This window comes from Pseudorasbora parva, chromosome 7 (assembly GCF_024679245.1).
Source record: "Pseudorasbora parva isolate DD20220531a chromosome 7, ASM2467924v1, whole genome shotgun sequence".
NCBI classification, from domain to species: domain Eukaryota; kingdom Metazoa; phylum Chordata; class Actinopteri; order Cypriniformes; family Gobionidae; genus Pseudorasbora; species Pseudorasbora parva.
Window position 1 is genome coordinate 1,896,310 of NC_090178.1, and position 13,543 is coordinate 1,909,852.

Sequence of the window (13,543 nt, forward strand, 5' to 3'; positions counted from 1 at the left end):
TCCGATAGAAACGGTTCTCGATTCTGTACTGGTAATCCGGAAGATCGAACGTGTCCGATAGAAACGGTTCTCGATTCTGTACTGGTGATCCGGAAGATCGAACGTGTCCGATAGAAACGGTTCTCCATTCTGTACTGGTGATCCGAAAGATCGAACGTGTCCGATAGAAACGGTTCTCGATTCTGTACTGGTGATCCGAAAGATCGAACGTGTCCGATAGAAACGGTTCTTGATTCTGTACTGGTGATCCGGAAGATCGAACGTGTCCGATAGAAACGGTTCTCGATTCTGTACTGGTGATCCAGAAGATCGAACGTGTCCGATAGAAACGGTTCTCGATTCTGTACTGGTGATCCGGAAGATCGAACGTGTCCGATAGAAACGGTTCTCGATTCTGTACTGGTGATCCGGAAGATCGAACGTGTCCGATAGAAACGGTTCTCGATTCTGTACTGGTGATCCAAAGATCGAACGTGTCCGATAGAAACGGTTCTCGATTATCTACTGGTGATCCGGAAGATCAAACGTGTCCGATAGAAACGGTTCTCGATTCTGTACTGGTGATCCGTTAGATCGAAGGGGTCCGATAGAAACGGTTCTCGATTCTGTACTGGTGATCCAGAAGATCGAACGTGTCCGATAGAAACGGTTCTCGATTCTGTACCGGTGATCCGGAAGATCGAACGTGTCCGATAGAAACGGTTCTCGATTCTGTACTGGTGATCCGGAAGATCGAACGTGTCCGATAGAAACGGTTCTCGATTCTGTACTGGTGATCCAGAAGATCGAACGTGTCCGATAGAAACGGTTCTCGATTATCTACTGGTGATCCGGAAGATCGAACGTGTCCGATAGAAACGGTTCTCGATTCTGTACTGATGATCTGAGAACCGTTGCAACCCGGTCCTGACTCGAGAACCGCTGTAGTAGTGTGTGTGTGTGTGTGTGTGTGTGTGTGTGTGTGTGTGTGTGTGAGTGCTGAGCTGCGAACTGCTACAAGCTGAATATGTATTCTATATCAAACCTACTGTTTTGATTACATTTTAAAATGTCTATCGACTTAGAAATTAAATAAGAAAAAAGCTGTTCCTGAAAATATCATGCATTATTGATAAAACAAATAAATGTTTAATTTGACCGTTTTACAATTCCATTGTTTCCAAACTTTAAAATAATACAGTGATAAGACAGCTTTGTTATGATGTTTCCAAACGTGATTAATTTTATACACTTAAAACTTGTATTTCGTTCCTCTGAACAAATAACACGCATGCGCAGCTCATCAGTTCTCTGTATCGAACGTGTCCGACAGAAACGGTTTTCGATTCTGTCCTGCTGATCCGAGAACTGCTACGTTCGGTTACACGCGCACGCTCAGTATCAGCTGCTCGTGAGTTCATCAGATCTCTTAGCAAAACATGTCTCCCTTCAGCTAATGGTTGGAGTTAATACATCTACTTCAAGATATTTGTTTATTTCTAGTCGGAGAGACTGTCACTCATGTCAGAAAGTTAATAACTTTAGTAACTTGTGGGATCAGCGCTGATTTAAGATGCAAACCGTTTAGAACGATTCAGTTCGATTTGGTGAACTGGTTGAAACCTATAAAGATTTCAGTTAAAACCGGTTAAAAAGAACGATTCGTTCGCGAACCGGACATCACTAATCTCAACTTTGTGCCTGGCACCTTACCCCTACACTATCACGATTGACAGCATCAAATTGTGTGTTCCAGGTATTACCGAATGACCTTGTGTTTGCAATTAAAAAGTCTAACGTTACTTGCGGCCTGATGGATGGGTTCTCTCCCGCGTCAATGCGATTTTTTTTTTTTTTTTTTTTTTAAAGGGGGGGTGAAACACTTGAGTGTCAATCTTGAGTACCTATAGAGTAGTATTGCATCCTTCATATCTCCGAAAAGTCTTTAGTTTTATTATATTTATAAAAGAAATATGGGCTGTACTGAGTCTTTCCGGAAAAAAACGAGCGGCTGGAGGCGTATCGTGTGGGCGGAGCTAAAGAATGACAAGAGCGCACACAAAGCGGTGACGTCCTCAAGCGTGGAGAAACCCATCGCTATCTCAGCTAATACAGATAATGATCCAGAATCAGATCCGGAGGCTGAAATAAACTGAACAGGAGAAGCAGCAGCAGCAGGACGTCCGTCTCTGTGGTATGGACTGTATTTAGTGGCCTGTCAACATTTGTGTGTGTTTACTCGCAGTTTATGAGGACATGATTCGGTTTATGGACTATTGTATGCGACTAAACCTTAGCAGTAGCAAGCAAAACGGTTTTGCCCGTCAGACTAGTGTAACGTTATACAGAGAACAGCAATGGAGTCCGTTAGCGCATTTGACTGACGAAGCGCGCGATCGTGTCGTTTACTGATGTTTACTCACGCGACGATAGCCGACAGCACAGACATCTGAAGCAGTTTAACTCACCGGCTGCTTCCAAAGCAGGACCGAACCTTTATCGCTGGGACCGCTCCGTCAGAAACACACTTCTTTGGTATGATTTGGTGAAGTCCTGACAGCAGTGACCGTGGAGATCCACTTTGAGACGCTACTGAAGCGATGTTGTGAAGCTTCCCGTCATTTCTGCGTTCAAATCGGTTCAAATGCAGCGCTGCCTTCCCAGAATGCTATGAGGGCGCGTTAAAGTCGCTCGAAGTCACTCAGAGGAATAAAGTGGAGCGCGGTGCGTCAGAAGTGTTTACGGACGACTGAATCTGCAGCTGAGCGAGTTTTTACCGGTGTGCATTTCCTCTCTCGCTCTAGTCACGCGCGCGCACCCTCCCGGGAGAAGAGCCCGTACGGCCCATACAAGGACCTTCCGCTCTATTAACGTCAAGCCGACCCATACTCGAAAAAAACTCTCCGAAACTTGTGAGAAACCGGAAGGAGTATTTTTAACACAGAAATACTCCATCAAACGTCCAACATTAGTTTTTGAAACTTTGTCTATGTTTAGGATGGGAATCCAAGTCTTTAACAGTGTAAAAAGCTCAGTATGCATGAGACAGCATTTCACCGCCCCTTTAATAAAAAGTCCTTTTTATCAAATTTTGCATCGCTGCTGTTTCTCTATTACACAACTGCTAATTATAGGCTACGTGAATAGGTAAACACACTTCATAAAGTCACAGGCGCGAGCCGCGTCACGTACATGAGGACAGCCTATTGACTAACACAGCTGTCAATCAAACATCATGCAAAAAACATAGACTGTAAAAAAACTAATTTTATTTATTTTAGTATTTGAGATGTTATAATAGTTTTGTAATTATATTCAAATAATTTAAACAACTGTTATTTAACACATATTATTATATTTGTATAATAAACTGAGAGGGCCTAGTCATCATAGTGGGCGGGCCTGTGCTATGCCCCTGGTGTGATTTTAGAAACGTATATATAGAGCCAAATATAAATAATTTCAGTAGGGTTATAAAGGGTTATGCTCTGTGAAATTTCTCTAATCGGCCTTGCTTGCTCCCCATCACTGTGTTGAATGGTTACTGTGGCTACGAATTATATTTTTAAAGGCGTTAGATTTGAGGGAATACCAGACATAATGGCGGCTCTATTTTCTCTCAGATGATTTGATATAAAAGTGTCCTTATAGTGTTTCTGCTGGTCTTTTCACAGGCGCTTTGGGAGCTATTATGAACATCTCCAATAAGAGCAAGTGGGATCAAAATAGCAGCCATTTTTCAAAAGAAGAGAGCTGGGCGAGGGGCTTCTCTGTTCAGTGACATAAATCTGAGCAGTTTCTGATTGAAAGGAGTTTCTCAGGTTCAAGATAAGCTGAATTGGCAGCATCTGTGAGATGCTTCCGAGTACCCCTAAAACAACTCAAATCATCCTGTGTTTACATGAATAAACTTATAATTAAAAAATGCACATCGTATTATCATTTTGTAACACTTTACAATAAAGTTGTGTTAGTTAAGTAAGGGATAATTTACACCCAGCCGGATACTAGTCTCAAATAAATTAGACACAAAATATTGTCTTGAGATTAAATATTTTATTAGCTCTTACGCAAAGCTTCCGCGAAGAAAAACAGTTCCAACCTGCTTTAAGCCTTTATCTATTGCTGCTAAATGTTGGAAATGAATGCTGAAAGGGTTAGTTCAGCCAAAAATGAACCCAAGCCTATGATTTACTCACCCTCAGGTCATTATAGGTGTTTATGACATTCTTCTGTCAGACAAATACAATCAGAGTTATATTTAAAAAGTCCAGGCTAACGTTAATCCCAGCAGTAGTTGGAGCTGTTTCTGAAGTCCATTAAATGCAGCTGTCCGTCAAATAACGTGCTCCACACGACTCCGATGGGTTAATAGAGCCTTCTGATTCCAATCGATGCGTTTGTGTCAGAAAAATATCCATATTTAAAACTTTATAAAGGAAACCCGCCTTGAAGTCTTCCATTGTAACCCACGGCTGTTTAAGCCACAAGATGGCGCCAGCGTTAAGCACAGAAGTAGAACCGGTCAAGATAACTCGCAGTACCCGGATGAGCGGTGTGTGTTATCTGGAAATAACATACCGCTGGAATGAGCGATTGACCAATCAGAATCAAGTATTTCACAGAGCCGTGTAATAACATTAGTTAATGCATTAATTAACATGAACTAACCATGAACAATGCCTGTAGCTTTACTGTTTTGGTTATTTTACTGTACATATTTACATTAGTTTACGTAGTAAGCAGTTGACACACACTAAGGATGAACTCACCATCTCACTCTAAAGGTAAAAATGTTCATGCTAACTAATGCATTAATTAATGTTCACTTTATGGAAATAGATGCATTAACCAAATGCTGAAAAGAGGTGTTGTTCATGGTTAGTTCATGCTAACTACTGCATTAACTAATTTAAAGCTGCTGTCCGTAACTTTTTTGTGTTCAAGATTTACAAAAATTATATAATGAGAATGTACAACAGGAATCCATTTTCCAAACCGTGTTTTTGTCTTACCCTGAATCATTATGGTACACTTATAATAAGTGTTTAGGCTGGGACTATTTCAGGCCAGACTGGTCGGTACCGCTGCGGAGGAGCACAGTCCCTGCGTGATCCGCCATAGACATAAACAGAGAGAAGTAGCTCCGGCTGCAATGTTCTTCCACAAGATGCATGCAGTTCTGTCTATTAAGCACTAGAGCGCAAAAAGTTTTACAGGACCATTTACAACCCTATAAACTGTCCCTAGGATATAATGCTCTGTTTTTGCCTTATTTGGTAGAGTCATGAATGTTAATGTTGAGCTCTGCTCTGATTGGCTTATTTAAGCAGCTCACAGCAGTTCAGTGAAGCGGCTCGTGAGTCCTGACAGAACACAGACCAGCGGCGGCGCTAGGGGGGGTCTTGGGGGGTCTCAAGACCCTCCTAAAAAACGCCTTGACCCCCCATTTGACCCCCCACCCACCCTCTTCCTGATAAAAAAAAAAATAGGCTATATATATCCGTGATGAATAACTACGCAGAACAATATTTATTCAACATATAAACGCGCGATTAACATTGCAATTGCATTTTCTTTTTGATCCGCCCGTATTAGAGAAATTTAGATCAGCCATAGATGCAAAGGATGCAGCAAACATTAATAGGGGGGGAAAAAAGGGTTAACATTAACATTACTCTGAAACAAGTGCAGTTATTGCCTTCATAAGCTACCATATTTTCTGCTTAACTTTTATTAGGCTCCGCAGGTCGGAAGAAAATTGTTTTTTCACAAAAAAAACATTCTCTGCAGTGAGTGCAGTCCGAGCGCGATGCACTGAAGCTCACTCTCGCTCATATCTGAGGTTAATCATCAACACCATCATCACTACTACAGTACATGTGTTTTATTGAACTAAATACATTACAATCGGCTTGTGGCAAGGGGGGCGTGGTTCAGCGAGGTCTGCAGCGGGAGAGAGGGGCGCGGGACGAGCGGTAAGTGAGTGGGTTGGACGCAGATTAATAACACCTGTCTCTTGTTCTAGTAATGAGCGCGGAGACGGGATAAAACACCAGCGGAACCGGAGACCGAGGAGAGAGAGAGTCGGACTGTTGATGCGAGGAGACCCTGAGATATCCGGAAGCCGGAAGTGCGTGACCCGGAAGCGAAACTGAGCATATACAGAGACAAACACACGCTGAAGCGTGCACGTTTATTGATTTGAGTTATTGAGAATAAAGAGCATCAACAGTCCTGCCGACCCCCGTGTCCTCTTCCTTCCTCACTATATCGAACTTGTTACACTGGTGCCGAAACCCGGGAGGAAGCAGGACAGAGCCGCCGCCATGACAACGCCCTCCGCCTCGCCATTTGCGGAGATCATCACCTCGCTCGCGGCCCTCCACCAGGAACATCACACGGCGTTGCTGGACCTTCGGACTGAACAGGAGCGCCGCTTCGCGGCCATAGTCCAAGGCCAGCAAGAGGACCGCGAGCAGTTCCGGAGCTGGATGGACCGGGAGGTCCGCGCCGAGGCCGCTGGGCGGGCCAGCGCACCGGCGCACGTGCCCCTACAAAAGATGGGGCCGGAGGACAAACCCGAGGCCTTCGTGGACCTCTTCCAAAAAGCCGCGGAGGCCTGCGGGTGGCCCCGGGCACAGTGGCCGGTGCGCCTCATTCCACTGCTATCCGGCGAAGCCCAGGCGGCCGCGCAACATCTACCGGTTGCGAACCTCCTGGACTACGATGATCTGAAGCGGGCCATTCTTCAGCGGGTCGGCCGGACCCCAGAACAACACCGCCAGCGTTTCCGCTCCCTGGAGTGGGGCGAGTCCGGTCGACCCTTCGCCTTGGCCCAACAGCTCCGGGACGAGTGCCGCAGATGGCTGCTGGCCGGCGGCAGCGACGTGGACCATGTCGTCGATCTGGTGGTGCTGGAGCAGTTCATCACTCGGCTCCCCAGGAAGACCGCCGAGTGGGTCCAGTGCCACCGGCCCACGTCGCTGGAGACGGCCATCAATTTGGCGGAGGACCACCTGGTGGCGTGCCCGGGGGTCGGCGCACCCCCACTAACTTCTCCCTCTCTCTCTCCCCCTTCTCTCTCTCTCTCTCGACCTGTCCCTCTCCCCAGGTCCCGCCCTCCAGGCCCTCCTCGCGTTTCCCCCAGAGGCCGGGGTGGGATGGGCCCTGGACCGTCTGGGAGTTCGCGGGTCCCGCCCAGGGGGGCGGGGCCGCTGGGGACGGGTAGTGACTATGGATCCGGTTCCGCCCCCTATCCGCGCTCAGCCTCCAACCCACTCCCCGCCGCCGGGGCGGCGGGTAGGCCTGGGCTGGCCTGCTGGCGGTGCGGTGATCCGGATCATTTTGTGGACCGATGTCCGATGATGGACATCGGAACAATGATCCGGATCCCGGACGTCCAGCGGACCACCCCCGATCAAGCAGGAGAGTACCAAATTCCTGTAAGTATCAAGGGGGGTACATATCAGGCCTTGGTGGATTCAGGATGTAACCAAACCTCGATCCATCAAAGCCTGATTCAGCCTGGGGCGTTGGATACAAGCCGCGTGGTTAAGGTGCGGTGTGTGCACGGGGATGTGGTGGAATATCCGGTTGTCCCAGTCACGATACAGTTTAGGGGGAAAAAGCATAGTGTGGAGGTGGCGGTTAGTCCCCACCTCCGGCATCCGCTAATTCTGGGGACGAATTGGCCCGCCTTTTCGGCGTTATTGGGGTCGTTGTGCGCGGATGCCGCTTGGGGAAACAAGGCTAGGAACGGGGCGGTGCGAGTGCAGGTTGGCGAGGCTGATACGGGGCCCTTGGGAACCGCTTCAGAGGAACCGAGCGGGGTTGAGAGACTGATTCTCTCGGACCGCGATGACTTCCCTCTGGAGCAGTCTCAAGACGAGACGCTAAAACATGCGTTTCAACAGGTCCGCACCATCGACGGTCAGCCCCTCCAACCCGCATTGCCCGTCACGTATCCTTATTTTGCCATAATTAAGGATAGGTTGTATCGAGTGACCCAAGACGCTCAGTCAAAAATGGATACAACCCAATTGTTAGTACCAAAGAGCCGCCGGGAAATGCTTTTCCAGGCGGCTCATTCGAACCCGATGGCGGGCCACCTGGGACAGGCGGCCACGCTGAATCGTTTAATGACCCGATTCTTTTGGCCAGGCATTTATGACAATGTGCGCAGGTGGTGCGCGTCTTGTCCTGAATGTCAGTTGGTGAACCCACTGGCCGCCCCAAAAGCGCCATTGCGCCCTCTACCATTAATGCAGGTCCCCTTCGAGAGAATTGCGATGGACCTCATCGGGCCATTAGAACGATCCGCACGCGGGCATCGTTTTGCGCTAGTTATCGTGGACTACGCAACACGATACCCGGAAGCAGTGGCTCTCCGCAACATCTCGGCGAAGAGTGTTGCGGACGCACTGTTTCGTTTAATCTCCCGGGTGGGGATTCCGAAAGAAATCCTCACTGATCAAGGCACGGCGTTTATGTCACGCACGTTAAGCGAATTGTACGGATTACTGGGCATTAAATCCATTCGAACCAGCGTCTATCACCCACAAACAGACGGCTTGGTCGAACGATTTAATCGCACTCTTAAATCCATGATCCGTAAATTCGTACAAGAAGACGCCAAAAATTGGGATCGGTGGTTAGAACCCCTCTTATTTGCTGTGCGCGAGGTCCCGCAAGCCTCCACGGGGTTTTCCCCCTTCGAGCTTCTCTACGGGCGTCAGCCACGGGGGGTGCTGGACGTCCTACGAGAAACTTGGGAGGAGGGGCCTTCGTTGGCCAAAAACGAAATTCAGTACGTCATGGACTTGCGAACAAAACTCCACACATTGGGGCGGCTATCTAGGGAGAATTTGTTGCAAGCCCAGGACCGCCAGAGCCGGTCATATAACAGGGGTACTAAACTGCGCAAATTCACACCGGGAGAGAAGGTGCTCGTTCTACTCCCAACCTCGAGCTCAAAATTAATGTCGAAGTGGCAGGGGCCGTTTGAGGTCGCACGGCAGATAGGAGAGCTCGATTATGAAGTGATACGATCCGATAGGAACGGGGCACGTCAAATATACCACCTCAATCTGCTGAAAAAATGGAATGAGGTGGAATCGGTGTTGTTGGCAACGGTGATCGGGGGAGAGGATGATCTCGGGCCAGAGGCGAGCATTAAAGCGCAATCAGTCGCGCTGGCCCCTGGGGGAGATCACCTCTCACCGTTACAACTCGCTGATTTATCGAAATTGCAGGCGGAGTTCGCCGACGTGTTCTCGCCCCTACCGGGACGTACCGACTTGATTCAGCACCATATCGAGACCGAGCCGGGCGTGGTAGTTCGCAGCCGGCCGTATCGCTTGCCTGAACACAAGAAAAAAGTAGTTCAGGACGAATTAGGCGCAATGCTCGACATGGGAGTAATCGAGGAGTCCAACAGTGACTGGGCGAGCCCGATAGTCTTGGTCCCCAAGACGGACGGCTCGGTCAGGTTCTGTGTGGACTACCGCAAGGTGAACGCTGTGTCGAAGTTCGACGCGTATCCAATGCCACGGGTTGACGAATTGCTTGATCGGTTAGGCTCGGCTCGATTTTATTCGACACTGGACTTAACAAAGGGCTATTGGCAGATCCCCTTGTCTCCATTGTCCAAAGAAAAAACAGCTTTCACCACGCCGTTCGGATTACACCAATTTGTCACGCTTCCGTTCGGCTTGTTCGGGGCGCCCGCGACCTTCCAGCGACTCATGGATAGGATTTTGCGTCCCCATGCTGCATATGCTGCTGCGTACCTGGATGACATAGTGATTTATAGTCACGACTGGCAGCGGCATATGCAGCATGTGAGGGCGGTCCTGAGGTCGCTGAGGAGAGCGGGGCTCACGGCCAATCCGAAGAAGTGTGCGATTGGGCGGGTGGAAGTAAGGTATCTGGGCTTCCACTTGGGTCATGGGCAGGTGCGTCCCCAAATTGATAAGACTGCCGCAATTGCAACCTGTCCGAGGCCCAAGACCAAAAAGGAGGTAAGACAGTTCTTGGGGCTGGCGGGATATTATAGACGGTTTATACCAAATTATTCGGACCTCACCAGCCCTTTGACTGATCTTACTAGAAAGGGGCTACCAGATACGGTCCAGTGGACGGAGCCGTGTCAACAGGCTTTTACCCAAGTAAAGGCTGCCCTATGTGGCGGGCCGCTGTTACACTCCCCTGACTTTTCTCTCCCTTTCTTGTTGCAGACTGACGCGTCGGACAGGGGGCTGGGCGCAGTCCTGGCCCAGGAGGTGGAGGGGGGAGAGCGGCCGGTGCTGTACATTAGCCGTAAGCTCTCCAAGAGAGAAGCTAAGTACAGCACCATAGAAAAGGAGTGTTTGGCCATCAGATGGGCCGTTCTCACCCTCCGCTATTACCTCCTGGGGCGGGAGTTCACTCTCTGTTCGGACCACGCTCCTCTCCAATGGCTCCACCGCATGAAGGATACCAACGCGCGGATCACCCGTTGGTATCTGGCTCTTCAGCCGTTTAAGTTCAAGGTGGTCCACAGGCCGGGTGCTCAGATGGCTGTGGCCGATTTCCTCTCCAGAAATGGGGGGGGGGGGGGCTGCAGGCCGGACGGCTCCCCGGCCTGAGTCGGGCGGTGGGGGTATGTGGCAAGGGGGGCGTGGTTCAGCGAGGTCTGCAGCGGGAGAGAGGGCCGCGGGACGAGCGGTAAGTGAGTGGGTTGGACGCAGATTAATAACACCTGTCTCTTGTTCTAGTAATGAGCGCGGAGACGGGATAAAACACCAGCGGAACCGGAGACCGAGGAGAGAGAGAGTCGGACTGTTGATGCGAGGAGACCCTGAGATATCCGGAAGCCGGAAGTGCGTGACCCGGAAGCGAAACTGAGCATATACAGAGACAAACACACGCTGAAGCGTGCACGTTTATTGATTTGAGTTATTGAGAATAAAGAGCATCAACAGTCCTGCCGACCCCCGTGTCCTCTTCCTTCCTCACTATATCGAACTTGTTACACGGCTAAAACGAATAAGCAGCAGGTTACTTTTCTGGACAAGAGCACTCCCGAGTCCATGTTTCTCTCACTGCGGCACAGCTCGGCGCACACACACAAAATACCGGCAGGAACATAGACATATGGGCAGGAACGCGCATCTCTTAAAGGGGCCACACTATATTCCTACTTGTGGAATATGGTGTGCTCACAGGTCCGCATTACAGCTTTTGAACTGTGCCGTGTTCTGAATTAAACTGCCAGTGTAAAAACTCCCTTTATTTATATTCTTAAAATGAGAGAAATCACTGCTTATTCTGAATTGTTGGCTTAAGAGACATGGACAAGTTTTTTGAAATCATCTGTGACCTTTGGTACATGTCTAGTCTTCATGCTCTGAGTATGGTTTATAATAAACATACATTTGCATAAAGCATGCATTTTTCTCCATACCCATGTTGATTAGAGTATTAAAAACTTGAAACATGTTAATTTAAGGTACATTTAGAGCTGATAAGAATGTGCGATTAAATTGCGATTATCGATTGACAGCCCTAAAAAAATATAAACATAAGAATTAGTACGCCACACTATGACCGTTGCTGCGCATTGCTTCCTTGCGTTCAAGGCGCTGCAACAAACCCGCAAGAACTGATACGCTAAAGCTATAGCTTGGAGCTAAAAAATTTGTTTTCTCTGATATGGGTGTGGCTATGGCAATTAAAGTTTCAGCATATTGTTTGCAAACTGCAAATTTAAAACAAAGTAGTTCATATGTTGTGTTGTTTTTGTTGTTTAGTAGCCGTAATATGCAGTTACTAGCTGTGTCCACTGTATTTTTTGTTGGTTTTAATGAGACCCCCCATTGAAATGACCAGGACCCCCCATTGCCCCCCCAATCAAAATCTCAAATGGAGATTAATAAAATGCAGCTTACTTGTTTATTGGTGTTTTCAGATCATCCACGCGCGAGAAAGAGCTCGCCTTCGTGCGGTTGCCAGATTTCAGTCATTAAATCCCCCAAACTGAGCTTTTCTGTGAAAAGAAACCTGCATACACTCCGGTGTTTTACCTAAACATGTCCAATCTGGCAACCATATACACACGAGCTCTCTCTCGCGCGCGGACGATCTGTAAACACCAATAAACACGTAAGCTGCATTATCAATCTCCATTGACTATTGTTTTAACTTATATGGTGGAAAAGGTGACGTTTGCTAGAAGGATCGCGTGAACGATCAAACTATCCACGGTTGTATTTTGTAATAAAAAATAATATTACCCTTTGTCATTAGACACACTATTTAGTTTTGTATGGTACTTGGAGTATCCTATTGTTACTGTACCAGCATCTTGCGTCATCTAGACAATGCTGTCCCTCTAAGAAACTTTCAATTTAATCAGAAATTGTTTAAACAGTCAATAAGTGGATAAATGACTTACTGCTTGCAGGAATATAGTTGCCCCTTTCTTCAGTTTAAGACGGTGAGTGAAGCTTGCTTGAAATGGGCCGAACTAATGAACGATTTGTTGTGGTATCCGATTATAATAAACCTCAACCGTGTGTCATGAGAGCCGTGTTTGCTATCCTCGAGTGTCTTGTTGACCATCAGTAGATTCGGCTTGTTCGGACAGATGTAAATGTTGGGGGCGTGCATATAAATGATCCCCAGCGCTTACGTCATGGTTGGGTTTATGTTGAGAAGCACTTTTTTTTCTGTTGAGTTTTTGATTTACGAGATTTACATCAGAAGTAGGAGGCAATGGTGTTTGAGACTCACAGTATGTGATGTCCATGGACTGAACTCTATCATTCCACTATGGCAGGGTTAATTCGATTTTTCATTTTAGGGCACCTTTAACAAATACATCCGTATTGTAAAGTCTTACCATTATTTTATTAAAGCACTAAAATTGAGTATTTGTATTTGTAAAGTCGTGTTACAGTTTTTCTCAGTCGCTTTGGTACATTTCTCTGATCAGAATTGAAATTTTCAAGACTACCTGTTCAATTCTCACATCATTGTGTCTTGTGTTCATCAAAAAAGCAGTTTCTCATTTCTTTGAACAAGTTGCAAATGCTTTGGTGCATCCATGCCAATGGTTATGTCCAATTCTCTGCTGTTTCCTACATTATCAGTTCCTAATGTCATGTTGATCAAAATGTACTATATTGGGTCTCTGTTGAACAGTCTCACCCCGCACAACATTCAGGCACAAGCTCAAAGCATAAGCCTTTACATGCAAAATGGCTGAACAAGTTATCATAATATGTCAAGCATATTTCTATACTTTCTATATTTCCATTAGACTTTTTTCTAAATCTGTCCTGAATTGGTAAATTGCTCCCAGGTGAATCTTAACTTTCTCTAATGAAGGTTCTTCTCATGAAACATCAACTTGCAGATATATATATATATATATATATATATATATATATAGTTTTTCCTATGTTCACATTTCTTCTTTAGTTTTTTTTTGTGTGCTATTCAGTGCTGTCTTTTCATTTCTTTATCTCAATGACATGCTCTGTCAATAAAATACAGTACAAACAGTAGGAGTATAAATTTT

General features: G+C 47.0%; 2 protein-coding genes across 3 annotated transcripts in view; both read left to right on the forward strand.

Annotated features, from left to right (window-relative positions):
• csmd3a (CUB and Sushi multiple domains 3a) overlaps nucleotides 1-13,543 on the forward strand; it is a 579,356-nt gene that overhangs the window by 94,424 nt on the left and 471,389 nt on the right. The window lies entirely within an intron of this gene.
• LOC137083471 (uncharacterized) lies at nucleotides 6,309-10,987 on the forward strand. The gene is made up of 2 exons (XM_067449425.1): nucleotides 6,309-7,424; nucleotides 10,737-10,987. The coding sequence occupies exons 1-2, from the start codon at nucleotides 6,309-6,311 to the stop codon at nucleotides 10,737-10,739; spliced, it is 1,119 nt and encodes a 372-aa protein (XP_067305526.1). The 3' UTR covers nucleotides 10,740-10,987.

Excerpts from the sequence above, each read along its gene's own strand:
- LOC137083471 (XM_067449425.1), top strand. The coding sequence starts at position 6,309 with ATGACAACGCCCTCCGCCTCGCCATTTGCGGAGATCATCACCTCGCTC.